The sequence below is a fragment of the Ranitomeya imitator genome, chromosome 1 (assembly GCF_032444005.1).
Source record: "Ranitomeya imitator isolate aRanImi1 chromosome 1, aRanImi1.pri, whole genome shotgun sequence".
Lineage (NCBI taxonomy): Eukaryota > Metazoa > Chordata > Amphibia > Anura > Dendrobatidae > Ranitomeya > Ranitomeya imitator.
The window spans coordinates 443,106,611-443,126,779 of NC_091282.1; the positions used below are offsets into that span (position 1 = coordinate 443,106,611).

A 20,169-nucleotide genomic window follows, 5' to 3' on the forward strand; every position below is an offset into this window, starting at 1 on the left:
TAATTAGAAAATGGAAGACATACAAGACCACTGATAATCTCCCTCGATCTGGGGCTCCACGCAAAATCCCACCCCGTGGGGTCAGAATGATCACAAGAACGGTGAGCAAAAATCCCAGAACCACGCGGGGGGACCTAGTGAATGAACTGCAGAGAGCTGGGACCAATGTAACAAGGCCTACCATAAGTAACACACTACGCCACCATGGACTCAGATCTTGCAGTGCCAGACGTGTCCCACTGCTTAAGCCAGTACATGTCCGGGCCCGTCTGAAGTTTGCTAGAGAGCATTTGGATGATCCAGAGGAGTTTTGGGAGAATGTCCTATGGTCTGATGAAACCAAACTGGAACTGTTTGGTAGAAACACAACTTGTCATGTTTGGAGGAAAAAGAGTACTGAGTTGCATCCATCAAACACCATACCTACTGTAAAGCATGGTGGTGGAAACATCATGCTTTGGGGCTGTTTCTCTGCAAAGGGGCCAGGACGACTGATCCGGGTACATGAAAGAATGAATGGGGCCATGTATCGTGAGATTTTGAGTGCAAACCTCCTTCCATCAGCAAGGGCATTGAAGATGAAACGTGGCTGGGTCTTTCAACATGACAATGATCCAAAGCACACCACCAGGGCAACGAAGGAGTGGCTTCGTAAGAAGCATTTCAAGGTCCTGGAGTGGCCTAGCCAGTCTCCAGATCTCAACCCTATAGAAAACCTTTGGAGGGAGTTGAAAGTCCGTGTTGCCAAGCGAAAAGCCAAAGACATCACTGCTCTAGAGGAGATCTGCATGGAGGAATGGGCCAAGATACCAACAACAGTGTGTGGCAACCTTGTGAAGACTTACAGAAAACGTTTGACCTCTGTCATTGCCAACAAAGGATATATTACAAAGTATTGAGATGAAATTTTGTTTCTGACCAAATACTTATTTTCCACCATAATATGCAAATAAAATGTTAAAAAAACAGACAATGTGATTTTCTGGATTTTTTTTTCTCAGTTTGTCTCCCATAGTTGAGGTCTACCTATGATGTAAATTACAGACGCCTCTCATCTTTTTAAGTGGTGGAACTTGCACTATTGTTGACTGACTAAATACTTTTTTGCCCCACTGTGTATATATATATATATATATATATATATATATATATATATATATATATTTATTTATATATTTATTTATTTATAGTTCAATTTTTCTTTTTTTCCTTTCAGAAGAGTGAAATCTGTCCTAGCAGCAAAGGACCTCACAGACTTGACTAAAAGGGTTATCTAGGATTTACCAACCGACTTACCCTCAAGGATAGGTCATCAATATGAGATTGGCGGGGGGGGGGGGGAGGGGGGGGGTGCCGGCCATTGGATCCACACCAATCAGGTGAAAACGGATATAACCAATATATAGGGCGGAAGATAGCAGCTCCTCTCCTTGCTTAGTGGCCACTGCCAGGTAAAGCACTTTATTTCCCATTTAAGTAATAAAGAAATGGGGCTGTTGTGGGTCTCTGTATATCTTACGGATAGGTCATCATTTGTTTAGTCCTGGTCAAACCCTTTAATGTGATCCTCTTAAATTGATCAATGACATCAGGTCAATTTGACTGGATTTCCCAAATAATCCCTTCGGTCAATGTGTGGCTCTAAGCAGCCTAAGGGTACACAGGGCGGTTTTTTGCTGCTTTTTTATGCTAATTTTCAGCCTTTTTTTAGGCAGATGAGACATAGAGAAGCAAAAATTAATGAAAGTATTTCTAACAGAATCACACCTAATCCAATAGAAAGGTAGAACATATTTACCTGTGAGCATTGCCGTCTCCTAACTTGAGAACTTCAATTATCTCTGGAAGAAAATGTGCAGAATTGCGTCCACTCAGCAAATACAGCAGAACCTTCCTCCCATACTTGTCTTGCATCAGTTTGGGCAATGCACTAATTATTTCCTAGGTAAAAAACAAAAATGAATACATTTATATATATATACTAGCTGTAGAGCCCGGCGTTGCCTGGGCATAGTAAATATCTGTGGTTAGTTATAGCACGTCACTTCTCTTATTTTCCCATCACGCCTCTCATTTTCCCAATCACATCTTTAATTTTCTCCCTCACATCTCTCATTTTCTCCCTCACTCCTCTCATTCCCGCCTAACACTTGTCATTTCGACCTCACATCTGTCATTTTCCGATCACTACACTATTTTCCCTCACTCCTCTCATTTTGCACTCACACCTTTTCATTTTCACCTCACACCTCATTTTCACCTCAGTATATACATGTTTGTCATCTCCCTTATATATAGTATACACCTGTATGTCATCTCCTGTATATAGTATATACCTGTATGTCATCTCCCCTGTATATAGTATATACCTGCTGTGTGTCATCTCCCCTGTATATAGTATATACCTGTATGTCATCTCCTCCTATATATAGTATATACCTGTATGTCATCTCCTCCTATATATAGTATATACCTGTATGTCATCTCCTCCTATATATAGTATATACCTGTATGTCATCTCCTCCTATATATAGTATATACCTGTATGTCATCTCCTTCTATATATAGTATATACCTGTATGTCATCTCCTCCTGTATATAGTATATACCGGTGTGTCATCTCCCCTGTATATAGTATATATCTGTGTGTCATCTCCTCCTGTATATAGTATATACCGGTGTGTCATCTCCCCTGTATATAGTATATATCTGTGTGTCATCTCCTCCTGTATATAGTATATACCTGTATGTCATCTTCTATATATAGCATATACCTGTATGTCATCTCCTCCTGTATATAGTATATACCTGTAGGTAATCTGCTCCTGTATATAGTATATACCTGTGTGTCATCTCCTCCTGTATATAGTATGTACCTGTGTGTCATCTCTCCTGTATATAGTATATATCTGTGTGTCATCTCCCCTGTATATAGTATATACCTGTGTGATCTCCTGTATTAGACCTCGTTAACACGTTATTTGCTCAGTATTTTTACCTCAGTATTTGTAAGCTAAATTGGCAGCCTGATAAATCCCCAGCCAACAGGAAGCCCTCCCCCTGGCAGTATATATTAGCTCACACATACACATAATAGACAGGTCATGTGACTGACAGCTGCCGTATTTCCTATATGGTACATTTGTTGCTCTTGTAGTTTGTCTGCTTATTAATCAGATTTTTATTTTTGAAGGCTAATACCAGACTTGTGTGTGTTTTAGGGCGAGTTTCGTTTGTCAAGTTGTGTGTGTTGAGTTGTGTGTGGCGACATGCATGTAGCGACTTTTGTGAGATGAGTTTTGTGTGGCAACATGCGTGTAGCAACTTTTTGTGTGTCGAGTTGCATGTGACAGGTTAGTGTAGCAAGTTGTGTGCAGCAAGTTTTGCGCATGGCGAGTTTTGCGCGTGGTGAGTTTTATGTCTGGTGCCTTTTGAGTATGTGCAAGTTTTGTGCGAGGCAACTTTTGCATGTGTTGCAAATTTTGTGCATGTGGCAATTTTTCCGCATGTGCAAGTTTTGCGTGTGGCGAGTTTTCCATGAGGTGAGTTTTGCACTTGTGGCGAGTTTTGCGTGAGCCTATTTTTTGCATGTGGCGAGTTTTGCGCGTGGTGAGTTTTGAGCGGCAACTTTTGTGTTTCGACTTTTATGTGGCGAGGTTGGTGTATGTGTGGTGAAATGTGTGCTGAGGGTGGTATATGTGTTCAAGCACATGGTAGTGTGTGGCGCATTTTGTGTGTGTGTTCATATCCCCGTGTGTGGTGAGTATCCCATGTCGGGGTCCCACCTTAACAACTGTACGGTATATACTCTTTGGCGCCATCGCAATCACGCTTTAAGTCCCCCTTGTTCACATCTGGCAGCTGTCAATTTGCCTCCAACACTTTTCCTTTCACTTTTCCCCATTATGTAGATAGGGGCAAAATTGTTTGGTGAATTGGAAAGCGCGGGGTTAAAAATTCACCTCACAACGTAGCCTATGACGCTCTCAGGGTCCAGACGTGTGACTGTGCAAAATTTTGTGGCTGTAGCTGCGACGGTGCAGATGCCAATCCCGGACATACACACACATACACACACACACACATTCAGCTTTATATAGTAGACTAGCTGAAGAGCCCGGCGTTGCCTGGGCATAGTAAATATCTGTGGTTAGTTATAGCACCTCACTTCTCTTATTTTCCCATCACGCCTCTCATTTTCCCATCACGCCTCTCATTTTCCCAATCACATCTTTCATTTTCCCCCTCATATCTCTTATTTTCTCCCTTACACCTCTCATTTTCTCCCTCACTCCTCTCATTCCCCCCTAACACTCGTCATTTCGACCTCACATCTGTCATTGTCCGATCACTACACTATTTTCCCTCACTCCTCTCATTTTGCACTCACACCTTTTCATTTTCACCTCAGTATATGCATGTTGGTCATCTCCCTTATATATAGTATACACCTGTATGTCATCTCCTGTATATAGTATATACCTGTATGTCATCTCCCCTGTATATATAATATACCTGCTGTGTGTCATCTCCCCTGTATATAGTATATACTTGTATGTCATCTCCTTCTATATATAGTATATACCTGTATGTCATCTCCTTCTATATATAGTATATACCTGTATGTCATCTCCTCCTGTATATACCTGTGTGTCATCTCCTCCTGTATATAGTATGCGCGTGGCGAGTTTTGAGTGGCGACTTTTGTGTTTCGACTTTTATGTGGCGAGGTTGGTGTATTTGTGGTGAAATGTGTGCTGAGGGTAATATGTGTTCAAGCACATGGTAGTGTGTGGCGCATTTTGTGTGTGTGTTCATATCCCCGTGTGTGGTGAGTATCCCATGTCGGGGCCCCACCTTAGCAACTGTACGGTATATACTCTTTGGCGCCATCGCTCTCATTCTTTAAGTCCCCCTTGTTCACATCTGGCAGCTGTCAATTTGCCTCCTACACTTTTCCTTTCATTTTTTTTCATTATGTAGATAGGGGCAAAATTGTTTGGTGAATTGGAAAGCGCGGGGTTAAAATTTCACCTCACAACGTAGCCTATGACGCTCTCAGGGTCCAGACGTGTGACTGCGCAAAATTTTGTTTCTGTAGCTGCGACGCCTCCAACACTTTTCCTTTCACTTTTTTCCCCATTATGTAGATAGGGGCAAAATTGTTTGGTGAATTGGAACGCGCGGGGTTAAAATTTCGCCTCACAACATAGCCTATGACGCTATCGTGGTCCAGACGCGTGACTGTGCAAAATTTTGTGGCTGTAGCTGCGACGGTGCAGATGCCAATCCCGGACATACACACACACACACATACATACACACATTCAGCTTTATATAGCAGATATATATATATATATATATATATAGCAGATATATATATATATATATATATATATATATATATATATATATATATATAGAGAGATATATATATATATATATATATATATATATATATATATATATATATATATATATATATATATATATATATATATATATATATATATATATATATATATATATAGTGCGGCCCATGCTGAACGTCCACACATCTTTACCAAACAAGAGCCTAATCTCTAACTACTGCCTGTGCAGCAAATCAATAATTCCAATGTATTACTTCAATGCGATGATTAAATATAAATCCGGCTGGCGATGATGCTCCTGAATTTTTCATGGATCAATGTCTCTCCTGTGGTGAAATGAAGCAGATGCTTCATTGTAATAAACACACAGCAGCAAAAATTAAAAAGTAAACAGCACATTGGGAACAGTAAGCAATTTACTCAAGGGTTATTACTTGGCAGCTGAGATATTAAATGTGACTACTTCAGATGCATTTTCCACGGCTGTATTTCTTAGCCTTTGATCGGTTAAGCAGGCCTATCTGACTTTAAAGGGGAATGCCAGCCAGCTAGTAAGCTCAACCACTCCAACACAGCATGGGCATGCAGGTCTTTGAAATGGAATCAACGAAGCCTTTATAACTTCTATCTGTTGCTGCATTACAGAGAAACTATCATGTTCATACATATGTAAATGAAACATTAAACGTATAGCCATAACTCAGAGGCATTTACACCACAAAATGGGTAGATATTTGTGATGCCTAACAAACAATCCCTGCATGAGTTGTCAAGCTGCCAAGAGACATACAGCCGCAGCGACTAGCACATATTTTTCTAACACGCCAAAGACAGTCTTAGCACACAAGCATGCTCAGATAACACTTTATCCCAGCACATTCACTCATCACTTGCAGACTTATTATGCTTATTACAATATTTTAATAAATGGCTTATAAATCAGTTTCACAATTGTGAAAAAAAATTGTAACACAACCAACCTCTAAGTATCATACAGCAAGAATACTATTGCCGTGAAGGGGTGTATTTGACATCCACATGTGATGACCCAAGGTTCTCCAGCAGAACAATGCCAAGAACATCCGAGTACCATCCCTTCATTAGGTAAGCCACCTTCATGATGAGAAAAAAGCCTAGTTTCCGCACACAAGGCCACCTTGTTCCATTACTATGTGGTGCAGTTCTGATGGGCTCAGATGCCCATTATAGGTCCTTTCTATGGCAGCAGGGGTCAGCATGGGCACTCTGCCCAGCGCGCAACTACTCGGGAAAAAGGCGATGCACTGTGTGTTCTGACACCCGTCATAGGCAGCATTAACTTTTTCTGCAATTTATGACACAGCAAATCCTGTGTAGGATTGGGCGAGATAAGCCAGACTTCAATCCACAAGTGTTTCAATGAACCTTGGGAGCCTATTACTCTGTTTACCGGTTGTACTTCCTTGGGGCATTTTTGGTAGGTAAGAACCACTACATACTGGGAACATTACACAAGATCCACCAATTTGGAGATGCTTTATCCCACCCAATTTTACCATTGTGTACACCACCTCGACAGTGGCAGTAATATTATAGATTATATTACAGTACACACCTCAGTTAGTTGTGCAAGCTGCGGTTTACACAAACAATTTCTAATATTGAGGTTTCTAAAGGCCTAAAAGAACAACGGAAATGCTTTTGTTGCTGTTTTCATCAAAGTGTTCCAGGTGTGTGCAAGCAATCCGCTGCCCTAACTGCCATTAACATTAATACTGTGGAGCTGCACGACATAACTCATCAGAAATATGCCTTCTACTCTAATTAGTTTTAGAAATTACCAATGAAAAGGAAATTACAAACTGCTACCAGTTAGCACACAACATCGAGGGAGAGGCACACATGATCGCCCCCCAGCAGTGGTGCGGACACCACACCAGCCGTGACAGGGGCATCCCCGCCACCATAGCTCGACTGTCCGGCTCCGGATCTTCAAGATCCTAGAGGGTTCCCTGTCAGGGACAGGAAACCAAACTGACACAGGAGAGAGGTACCGCCCTTTTATCCTATAGGTTTCCTGTCCCTGAAGGGCGGATCCCCTCTCTCTGGTAGTGCTGTCATGGGCGACTGAGAAAACTCTGCTTATACTCAAGGATATACGATACTTTAAAATTTTGTGGAAATTCTGAAGAACACACGACTTTTTATTGGTGGGAAGACCAAATTCCCTTGCGAGAGTGGGGATACAAACACAAAAATGAAGGCGAGTAGGCAAAGGACTGGAGATGTCAGAGATACAATAGATTTAGCTCACATCATGAAGCTCCAATATCCTGTATCAGTAGGGCATACCGCTAGTGTGTGTACCCAATAAAAGCCATAAAGCACTCATCCTCTTAGCCACATAATCCAGAACAAGGAAAACAGGGCTTTCTCATGTCTTATTTTTATTCCTGTGGATCTTGGTGGCTGCTAGTTGGACATGGTTTTCTGTGTGCCCTAATGTACAAGCATAAATCAAGAGTCTACTGCTGAATCAGATTAGTCTTTTATGTTGCTGCAATGTATTGTAATACTAATACATTCAAAATTTGATTGACGAAGCCTATACATTTAATGTAGACAATATTTCCTCTCCATGAATCAGCTTTTCTCCTCCCATCTGCACCTTGGGATAGTGTTCCCAGGCCTCTTAATGCCAGATTAAACAAATGTTTTCTGAAAACACCAAAGTGCATATTCCATGATGGCTTCTCTGACTTGGTAGTGAAATACTCATCTAATCTTTACTTAATCCTAAGTTTCCATTACGGAAATCTTCACCTGGTAACAGTTGGTAAAGGGATAAAGGGACTTTATTTTAGTGAGAACTGTGTGCCCGAGACACTGACAACCTTAGTTGTCCAAGCAAAAAGCACTGTAACATGCTAAAAGGCCCAATACATATTAGTGTATGTTCTAGGTTGCCACAGAGAACTACCAATAGTAAAAGCAGCATGATCTTCTACCAGAGTCACGAAGGCAAAATACAAGTGCTTCTTAAAAAATAGAATATCAAAAAGTTAATTTCAGTTCTTAAATACAAAATGTGAAACTCATTATACAGAATGATTACAAACAGAGTGATCTATTTCTGTTAATGTCGATGATTATGGCTTACAGCCAATGAAAACCCAAAAGTCATTATGTCAGTAAATTAGAATAATTAACAACACACCTGCAAAAGCTTCCTAAGCATTTAAAGGGAACCTGTCACCCCCAAAATCAAAGGTGAGCTAAACCCACCAGCATAAGGGGCTTATCTACAGCATTCTGTAATGCTGTAGATGAGCCCCCCCGATATATTATAAAAGATGAGAAAAAGAGGTTAGATTATACTCACCCAGGGGTGGTCCCGGTCCAATGGACGTCGTGGTCCGGTGCCTCCTATCTTCATCAGATGACTTCCTCTTCTTGTCTTCACGCTGCGGCTCCGGCGCAGGCGTACTTTGTTTGCCCTGTTGATTGCAGAGCAAAGTACTGCAGTGCGCAGGTGCTGGGCCTCTCTGACCATTCCCGGCACCTGCGCACTGCAGTACTTTGCTCTGCAGGGCAGACAAAGTACGACTGTGCCGGAGCGTGAAAACAAGAAGAGGACGTCATTGTAAGAAGATGGGAGGCCCCGGACCGGACCGCGACGCCCATTGTACCGGGACCGCCCCTGGGTGAGTATAATCTAACCTTTTTCTCATCTTTTAGGATACATCGGGGGCTTATCTACCTGGGTCAATGATATGCTTACAGATCTGACTGTGTACAAGCGCCTGTCCACTAACCCCACTGCACTAATACAGAACAGAATTTTCAATCTTATAGATGAAGGGTTCAGTATGGGTTTTTTTTTAGCAAAAAAGAAAGTGACTATCTCAAGGTAGCTAATCCAGTAACTCCAATTCTGTATGCCTTACCTAAGACCCACAAAAACTTATACCCACCACCCATGAGGCCGATCGTGTCGGGTATTGGGTCTCTGGGTGAGAGGCTGGGAGAGTGGTTAGATCTGCTCCTCCAGCCTCTCGTCCAGAGAACACCTGGGCACCTTAGGGATAGTACCGATGTCCTGAATTTCATGGAGGGGTTTATATGGCAGTCTAATTTCTCTTGGATCACTTCAGACGTCACCTCGTTATATACCTGTATACCACATGAAGTGGCGATATTTGCTCTTAAATTTCACATGCAAAAGTATAGTGATTTTTCCGTAGATTTACAGTCTTATGTCATAGAGGTCACTTCTTTTCTCATGACTACAAATTTTTTCTGCTTTAACCAAATATATTTCATGCAAACCAGTGGTGTCTCAATGGGTGCCAAATACTCACCTTCCATTGCCAATTTGGTTATGAGTTGGTGGGAAGAATCTTACATATATAATGATGAGAATCCATTTAAAGACTGTATACGATGGTACGGTAGATACATTGATGACCTGATATTTATCTGGAGTTCTGATGTATCTACCGTACAGGATTTAACAAACTATCTAAATTACAATCCATTCAATCTTAAATTTATTTCACGCCAAGACCACACGTGTATAGAGTTTCTAGATTTAAAACTAAAGGGGATACCTAATACCCCAATTGTTACTTCCACTTTCCGGAAAACCACAGCAGGGAATACAATATTGCGTGCAAACAGTCACCATCCTAAACATACTATCAAAAGTATCCCTATAGGGCAGATGGTAAGAGCAAAACGTAATTGTAGCACACTAGAAGATTACTCCCAAGAGATTGAGGGTATAAAGGGCAGACTTGTGCAGAGAGGCTACAGTGACTGGCATTTAAAAAGAGCAGAAAAAATTGTCGCTCGACGACCTCGTTTTCATAGTAAACAAAACCAAAGTTTATTTGCTCAAAATCCAATCACTGTGGTCTTCCAGTATAGTAATCAATTTAATGCAATCAGGAAAATATTGACTAATAATTTGACTATTCTTAAGGAAGATGCTGATATAGCTCAAATTTTGCGTAACGGATACAGAATTGTGTCTAGAAGAGCCCCCTCTTTAGGCTCGAGCTTATCTCCGAGTTCTCTTCATGCCCACTCTGCACAACCTTCTCATTGGCTCAGCACAAAAGGCTTTTTCAAATGTGGTGCGATGGCTTGTAAAACTTGCAAATTCTCGGGTAAATGCTACAATTTCACCGATGCCAGTAATCAAAATGTTTATCCCATCAAGACTTTCATGAATTGTAACACCAAAATGTGGTATACATCATGGAATGCATGGCATGCCATCTTAAATACGTGGGGAGTACCATACGGTCTTTAAAAACACGTATTCGTGAACATATTTATGATGCTGAAAATATTAGTGTCAATAGGAATATTTCACAAGTTTCACAACACTTTATTAATCATCATCAATCTAACCTTGAGTCACTTAAAATTTATGCGATTGAAAAAATTCATAAACCATTTAGAGGAGGAGACATCGAGGTGACCCTGAGAAACAGGGAATCATGGTGGATCTTTAAACTCGGAACAAGAATTCCACATGGTTTAAACAAAAGGAAAGATCTCATGCTCTTTTATTAGTATTTTGAGAGTTTACAAACAATGAAGTTGCTTTTCTGACATCTAGTAACTAAATTTGTAGTTTATTTCTCCCGTATAATTAACGACTCTTCTGTGAGGCTAATAGCTATCAATTGGCCCTTCTGTTTCCACTTGTTTCCTCTTGCTTGCCGGCCGCTGTGACACTGTCACGGCGTCTGCAGCTGTGCTTTTACCTATTTGCTCCAACCTATTTTGGCTGTTACAGCTCCCTGTTTGGGAGGTTCCTGCCATTGATTGTTCTGTTTTTCCATCCATGGTAGTCTGTGAGCTCGCTATTTTCTAAGGTACTAGGGAATTTTGTAGTTCTATTCATTACGAGATTTACATGTATGTCTTATTTTCTCAAGAACTCACACGAGTTTGTGTCTATTTAAGGATGGTTTTTCTTTTTTTCTTGACTAATATAGTTTTTTTCTATATTGTTATGTGGGTTCACGACATATGACACTGGGCATACTATGTTACTATCATATTCTTGGATTTATTTAATGATTATTGCAATGTCATTTCGTTTTTTCATTCTGTATATAGTCCTTGTATTTTGTGCCATTTCTGTTTTCTCTGCATTTCTGTTTAGCTAAAACATTTGTTTCTGTCTTTCTATCAAGCTTGTCTTGCTTCCATTATCATGTGTGCCTATTTTTGCTTGATTAGACAATTCTACCAATTGCAACACTGGAGTGATGACCGGATACTAGTATAAAAGTATAGACATGTCTTGTACCAGGTATCATGATTAAGGGTGCTTAGTCACCGGAAACGCGTTGACCTTGGTTTTAATTTTTTTGTATGCTGATGTTTTGTCCTTTCACTATATTTTAAGTGAAATAAATTATGGATTTTTCACTATTTCGTTGAGCTGGATCTCCTTCTCTTTCCAGTACTTTGCTCTGCAGGGCAGACAAAGTACGCCTGTGCCGGAGCGTGAAAACAAGAAGAGGACGTCATTGTAAGAAGATGGGAGGCCCCGGACCGGACCGCGACGCCCATTGTACCGGGACCGCCCCTGGGTGAGTATAATCTAACCTTTTTCTCATCTTTTAGGATACATCGGGGGCTTATCTACAGCATTCCAGAATGCTGTAGATACGCCCCCTTATGCTGGTGGGCTTAGCTCACCTTCGATTTTGTGGGTGACAGGTTCCCTTTAAAAAGGTCCCTTAGTCTTTTTCAGTAGGCTCCACAATCATGGGGAAGACTGATGACTTGACAGATGTCCAGAAGGCAGTCATTGACACACTCCACAAGGAGGGTAAGCCACAAAAGGTCATTGCTAAAGAAACTGGCTGTTCATAGAGTGCTGTATCCAAGCATATTAATAGAAAGTTGAGTGGTAGAAATCGTGTGGTAAAAAAAGGTGCACAAACAACTGGGATAACTGCAGCCTTGAAAGGATTAAGAAAAGGCCATTCAAAAATTTGGGGGCGATTCACTAGGAGTGGACTGCTGCTGGAGTCATTGCTTCAAGAGCCACCACATACAGACGTATCCAGGACATGAGCTACAAGTGTCGCTTTCCTTTTGTCAAGCCACTCATGACCAATAGGCAATGACAGAAGCATCTTATCTGAGCCAAGCAGAAACAGAAATGGACTGTTGCTCAGTGATCCAAGGTGTTGTTTTCAGATGAAAGTAAATTTTGCATTTCATTTGGAAATCAAGGTCCCAGAGTCTGGAGGAATAGTGGAGAGGCCACAATCCAAGCTGCTGAGTTCTAGTGTGAGGTTTCCACAATCAGAGACGGTTTAGGGAGCCATGTCATTTGCCGACGTAGGTTTTATCAAGACCAAAGTCAGTGGAGCCATCTACCAGGAAATTTTAGAGCACTCCATGCTTCCCTCTGCAAACAAACTTTTTGGAGATTGAGAAATTTCATTCTCCAGCAGGACTTGGCACCTGTCCACATTGCCAAAAAGTACCAAAAAGTATCACTGTGCTTGATTGGCCAGCAAACTTGCCTGACCTTAACCCCATAGAGAATCTATAGGGTATTGTCAAGAGGAAGATGAGAGACACCAGACCCAACAATGCAGACGAGCTGAAGGTTGCTATCAAAGCAACCTGGGCTTCCATAACACCTCAGCAGTGCCACAGTCTGATCGCCTCCATGCCACGCCGCATTGATGCAGTAATTGATGCAAAAGGAGCCCTGACCAAGTATTGAGTGCATTTACTGAACATACATTTCAGTAGGCCAATATTTCAGATTTTAAAATCATTTTTCAAGCTGGTGTAATAAAGTATTCTAATTTACTGAGAATGTCTTTTGGCTTTTCATTGGCTGTAAGCCATAATCATTAGTGATGAGCAAATATACTTGTTACTCGGTCACCCGAGCGTGCTCAGGAAAACTCGAGTATTTTTTTAGTGCTCGGAGATTTAGTTTTCCTCACCTCAGCTGAATGATTTACATATGATAGCCAGCATAAGTACATGTGGGGGTAGCCTGGTTGCTAGGGAATCCCCACATGTACTTAGCCTGGCTAATAGATGTAAATCATTCAGCTGAGGTGAGGAAAACGAAATCTCCGAGCACTAAAAAAAATACTCGGAGGACACCTGAGTAACGAGTATATTCGCTCATCTACAATATAATTGTCTAAGGGTCACTTCCGTCTTTCTGTCTGTCCTTCTTTCTGTCATGGGTGATTTGAACTGTTAAAAAATATGGAAATTTTTTTTTCACTTTTCACAGTATTTATTAGTTCCCTTAGGGGACTTGAACCTCTGATATGTATAGCACAAGTGATAAGATTAACAATACAACAGTATTGCTGCATATAGTAAAACTCATTGTCTCCTGTGTTTCAAGGAAGCTCTGTAATAACAGGCACAGAGGTCTTCAGACCCCGACTGTCATAGCAACCCATCAGCACTAGTGATGAGTGAGTGTACTCATTGCTCGGGTTTTCCCGGGTGACCTCCGAGTATTTATGACTGCTCGGAGATTTAGTTTTCATCGACGCAGCTGAATGATTTACAGCTACTAGCCAGGCTGAGTACATGTGGGGGTTGCCTGGTTGCTAGGGAATCCTCACATGTAATCAAGCAGGCTAGTAGCTGTAAATCATTCAGCTGCCGCGATGAAAACTAAATCTCCGAGCGCTCATAAATACTCGGAGGTCACCCGAGCGGGCTCGGGAAAACATTAATCAGCACCCTGCAATTGCATCACTGAAGTGTTTGACAGCGGCATTGAACAGGTTAACAGCACGCTCGGGTGGTCTCCGAGTATTTGTGAGTGCACGGAGATTTAGTTTTTGTTGAAGCAGCTGCATGATTTGTGGCTGCTGTACAGCCTGAATACATGTGGGGATTCGCTAGCAATCAGGCAACCCCCACATGTACTCAGGCTGGCTAGCAGCCGTAAATAATGCAGCTGCGGTCGACAAAAACAAAATCTCCGAGTACTCACAAATACTTGGAAACCACCCGAGCAACAAGTATACTCGCTCATCACTAGTCACTTATATAAAGCAGTAAAAGATGATTTCTCAGCAACACAGCTGATACAAGACTTTTGAGAATTCTAGAACCTGTATGCCCATATTAATAGTTTAGATAGGTCAAATATGGTGACATATTCCCTTTAAGGTTGTATAAATGTGGAGAGCTAGGTCTGATGACTGTGGTCTGCACCAAGTGTGGCTCTTTAACCTCTTCATCCCCCAAGCCGGTCTTAACCCTCATGACGAGGCTAAATTTTACAATTCTCACCAGTGTCACTTGGTTATGTGGCAATAACTCTGGGACATTTCAACGGATCCCACTGATAATGAGAATGTTTTTTCGTGACACATAGTACTTCTTGATAGTGGTAAAATGTCTTTATTCAATATGATTTGCATTTATTTGTGAACAAAAAACTAAAAAATAAAAAAAAAAAATCGGAAATTTGGCAAAAATTTTGAAAACTTAGCAATTTGCACACTCTTCATTTTTATGTTGTTAAATCAGAGTTTTGACACAAAATAGTTAATAAGGTATGGATGCGGTCTACATCAGTGTAGCACACCACTACTTGATATAAAGTCTGCAACTGCCACCTTTTATAGTTTGGAGACAAGAGTAGCTTTTACTAAAGTGAACAACTGGCCAAATTGTATTTAAGGAGTTAAGTGGCATAAAGGAAGGTCATTACACATGTAAGACACCTTACACAATAAATGTACTTGTACTCGCTATGAACTTTGGTACAAGACTAACTGAACTGTATTGGGACTTTGCTATGCCACAGTTGTAGACAGCATACAACACCCTTTATTTTTTGTTTCAGCCTCACTAATATACTCTTACACTAGAGCAGTGTTCCCCAACTCTGGTCCTCAAGAGCCACCAACAGGTCATGTTTTCAGGATTTCCTTAGTATTGCACAGGTGATGCAATTATCACCTGTGCAATACTAAGGACATCCTGAAAACATGACCTGTTGGTGGCTCTTGAGGACCAGAGTTGGGGAACGCTGCACTAGACCAACAGCTATGAATCCGCACTATTATTTCCACTTTGGAATAAAGCATTACACCCCTCTTCCATCCTCAAGTGTCAAGGAATGAGGCACAACCCTAGACCGCCAATGTTAATGACATTAACCCTTCCAAATCTTTACATTACCATGATAGTTGTAGTTGTAATCAGTTTGATTTTTTTTTTTTTTTTAAGACAACAGAAAATAAAATGTGGTAATTTTGTGCTTTGTGCACAAAAAGAAGCTAATAGGATCTTTCATAGCACCCCATTCAGTGATGCAGGCAAAACTAGCACGAAGGACAAGCACAGTTCTGCTACAGAGCATTATGGCTTTAGGATTATGATGTGACATGGGATTGTGTTAGGTCACTAACCAACATGCCCTCTGGCTAACCCGTCACTTGCCTAGATGGTATACAAGATATGTGGATGCTAGAAGAGTAGGAGCCATGCCATTATATGATAGAAACACTAATGTGAGGCCTGCCTGCATACTCCCCTGCCCCATCTCATATCCAAGCAAGTTGCTGATGTCATGTGCAAGGTTTGGGGAGCACATCCATTCTCTTTTCTGATGTGTTGGGAATGCAATTGGAATTTTAGAAAAGTTCCCTATTAATTATAAAATATAAAGCTGCTAGCCACTAAGATGACTGGGCTCAGTAGTTATTTAAATAACGACTAGCAGAGTGAAAGCCTACTAGACTTATCTGGTGCAACAGACCCTCTCAGGCAATGGAGATGCAATGTGCTCGATTATTACCCTGCTACACAGCTGCCAGGATTAAAAGAAGCAGAAAAAGCGCTTTAGTGGCCACAATGAGGCATAGAATCTCACAGGACGGGCGCTTTGTGGAGAATCGGCTGTCAACTTAGAAAGATGCCACCGACGTGACAAAGTGCAAGTAACGCATGGCGTGCACATCTATATTGTTTCAGGTCCTGGGATAGTTCAGGAAGGAAAGCAGAATGCATAGATTAAAAATGGTTTCCAAAGGATACCATCTACTGGAAGCATTTTAAGATCTCACAGCCATCATGAAATTAGTAGAAAATATGCTCTACAGTAAAAAAAAAAAAAAATTATATATATATATATATATATGTATATATATATGTATATATATATATATATATATATATATATATATATATATATATATATATATATATATATATATATATATATATACATATACACACACATACACTTTTATGACTTTTTTTTTTAAAAGGAAAGAGCCCAACATGTTACTTTTTAATTCTGACCAGATGAGCAGGGGGTTGAGTCTTGAGAGCCCCACCGACTACTCTACAGTCTTCTATGCGCATCTCAGGAAAGAGGAGAGCAAAGGAGTACCAAGGTAGTAGAAAGTTAGACACATGAATCCGTACTCCGCTGTGTGCGCACAATCAGGAGAAGCTATGCGCTCCTCTAACCTGAACTAGCAACTTCCAAGAGGTCTTTAGAACGATTGAGGGGTGGGGGTTCTCATGATCCGAACCCCCCCCACCTGATTTGTTCAGATACATTGTTCAGAATTAAAGGGCATCTGTCACCCCCTGGGACGCATATGACCTATTAATATGGGCATACAGGTAATAGAAATGTACACTAGTCCTACCTGTATGCCTCATATTAATGGTCTTGTTGCTGAGAAATGTTATATTCTGTCTTTATGTTAATGATTTCTTCCAAGCTCCGGGGCGTGCGGTGCATGGAAGAAATCCCTGCATCCTGTCTTCATTACAATACTTCTCCCCTCCCGTGCACGTCAGCTATGGCCCCGGGATCCTGCGCCCCCTCAGAAATCCATACCTCATCCTCTCTTTTATGGGTACTGTATTCATGGATCTTCTGCACAGGCACCGGGGAGTCACTATGACCTCCGGTGTGCGCGCTGATGAGGTGCTCTTCCCACTTCCTCCCTGCATAGTCATCGTTGGGAACCATGTGTACATGGCGATAAATATGCATGGAGGAAATGGAGAGAGCACCTTATCTGCACGCACGCCGCTGGTCACTGGAGCCGAAGTCACTGCGCACAAGATCACTGAATGCCATACCTATAAAAGGGAGGATGAGGTATGTATTTCTGAGGGGGAAGGGGGGGGGCACAGGATCCCGGGGCTGTAACTGATGTACATGGGAGGGGAGTAGTATTGTAATGAAGACAGGATGCAGGGATTTCTACCACGCACCACACACCCGAGAGCCCGGAAGAAATCATTAACTAAGCCAGAATATAACATTTCTCAGCAGCAAGACCATTAATATGAGGCATACAGGTAGGACTAGTGTAAGATTTCTATTACCTGTATGCCCATATTAATAGGTCATATACGTCCCAGGGGGTGACAGATTCCCTTTAAAGGCCTTTAAACACACAAGTACAATAACAAAAGTATAATAAAAACATTAATATAATATACATACATACATACATGCATGCACACAATATATTTCTCAGAAGTGTATTTACGCTTTAAACAAATATATACAATATAACTCCACTAATCTGATTGTAGAGATCAGAGGAGAAAGGATAGCAAGTCACCAAGATACATCATGGCTCGTCATGAAGCATTTCTAACCTTACAAAGATATTTTAGAAACTTTAATCCAGGATGCACCATATTCTCCAACCAGCCAAGTTAAATGGATGCCAAATGAAAGGAATTTTAAACGGAACCTGTCCCCCAAAAATCGAAGATGAGCTGTGGCCATCGGCATCAGGGCTTATCTACAGCATTCTGTAATGCTGTAGATAAGCCCCCGATGTATCCTGAAAGATGAGAAAAAGAGGTTAGATTATACTCACCCAGGGGCAGTCCCACTGCGGTCCGGGTCCGATGGGACTGGGTCTTCACGCCGCAGCTCCGGCGCAGGCGTACTTTGTCTGCCCTCAGCAAAGTACTGCAGTGCGCAGGCGCTGGGCCTCTCTGACCTTTCCTGGCGCCAGCGCACTGCAGTACTTTGCTCTGCCTTCAACAGGGCAGACAAAGTACGCCTGTGCAGGAGCTGCCGCGTGAAGACAAGAAGAGGACGTCATCGTAAGAAGATAGGAGGCCCCGGACCGCTATGCCCATCGAACCGGATCGCAGCGGGACCGCCCCTGGGTGAGTATAACCTCTTTTTCTCATCTTTCAGGATACATCGGGGGCTTATCTACAGCATTCCAGAATGCTGTAGATAAGCCCCTGATGCCGGTGGCCGCAGCTCATGTTCGATTTTTGGGGTGACAGGTTCCCTTTAAATTACTATGTAATGTTTTAGTTATTCTTCTAGTTGAAACCTTCATGCAATACTATTTGGTAATAAGTTCTGATGACATGGCACTAAACATGTAAAACTTAACCAAAATTTATACTCACCGAGATGATAATTTGTTTGACAAGCTTTGTATCGTCAACACAATCGAACATTGCCAGCAAAACCAAATGAGAAAATTCCCCCTGAAGGAAAAAGGTTACAGAAAAAAAAAAAAAAAAAGATTAAGGTATGCTGCAATCCAGGGTGTGAATGGATCGATGTTGGTGCAGAGGGGCGTGTAACATGTAAGTAATATTGTATTCTCCATTGGCCCAATACTTTCTTTTGGCCAACCCTAATAGCTTTCTATATTCTGATTTCTAGGGAGCAAGAAAAACTAGTGCACCTGTCTTATTCCATTTTATTTCATAAATCAATAATTCACGCGAAAATAAGAAACTTTGAAATTGGCTTCTCTCTCTTCCTGGACAGATCGAGCTCTCTCAAAAATCTCAATTCCCAGGTGAAATCTTCTATTCAGTGGAGGCAGATTATTATATTACTAAAGATAGGAGATAGTAGTTGCTACAGATAAGATTCTATGTACATGGGAGGGAGGAGGCGGGAGGAGGAGCTTTAACTCTTTTCTCGCTATAAAAGAGGACAGTTGCTACTGATAAGATTCTCTCAGTAATGTCACAATCTGTCTTCACTGAATACAGATTTTACCTGGGAATTGAGAATTTTGAGAAAGAAAGATCAGTCTAGGAGGTTGGAGAAGCAGATTTCTCTGCCAAGATATATTACATAAGTTTCTCATTTTCACGTGTAATAGTGAGTTATGAACTAAAAATGAAGAAAGTTACACGTTAATCCCTTCTCGATATGTTATTGATGTCATATGTCATGCCCAAGACTTTAATATGGGCTCCAGCGCTGAACCGGCATCTATCCCCAAACATGTCAGCTGATTTATTCAGCTGTCATGTACCTTTAACAGCAACAGGTCGATCAGAGTTCCACCCGCGGCTGTTAACCAGTTAAGTTACGCTGCCAATCTCTGACAGCGGAATTTAACACGTGCCAGCGGAAAGCGTGACACAAATTCAGCCAATCTGTGCCCATTACGTGATAGAGGGCGTGGATGAATTGTCATAACAGACGGGGTCCGTTCCTATTATTGTTAATCTGTGAACGCTGGTTCGTAGCCGACATTCATAGATCATAAGTTTTGCTGAAGCACTGCTATGTATAGCAAAAGTGATAGGATGATGGCAGCTTCAAGTCTCCCTAGGGGACAATTGAACACAGTAAAAAGTGAGTAAAAAAAAAAAAAAGAAGTTCAAATCTTTTTTTTTCCATTGAAAAAAAACTTTAACTACCCGGATATTAACTGGGAAACAGAAACCTGTGAAACCCATAAAGGCAACAGGTTTCTGCTAATAACCAAGAAAAATTATCTTTCACAATTGGTGCAGAATCCAACCAGAG

General features: G+C 41.3%; 1 protein-coding gene across 1 annotated transcript in view; it reads right to left on the minus strand.

Annotated features, from left to right (window-relative positions):
• The window catches only part of PUM3 (pumilio RNA binding family member 3), a 172,054-nt gene that overhangs the window by 20,667 nt on the left and 131,218 nt on the right, over positions 1-20,169 (minus strand). Inside the window, exons 13-14 of the mRNA XM_069764098.1 lie at positions 18,801-18,881; positions 1,799-1,941 (exon numbers count right to left, since the gene is read on the minus strand). Of these exons, the coding sequence (XP_069620199.1) occupies positions 1,799-1,941; positions 18,801-18,881 (224 nt within the window). The remainder of the gene's footprint in view (positions 1-1,798; positions 1,942-18,800; positions 18,882-20,169) is intronic.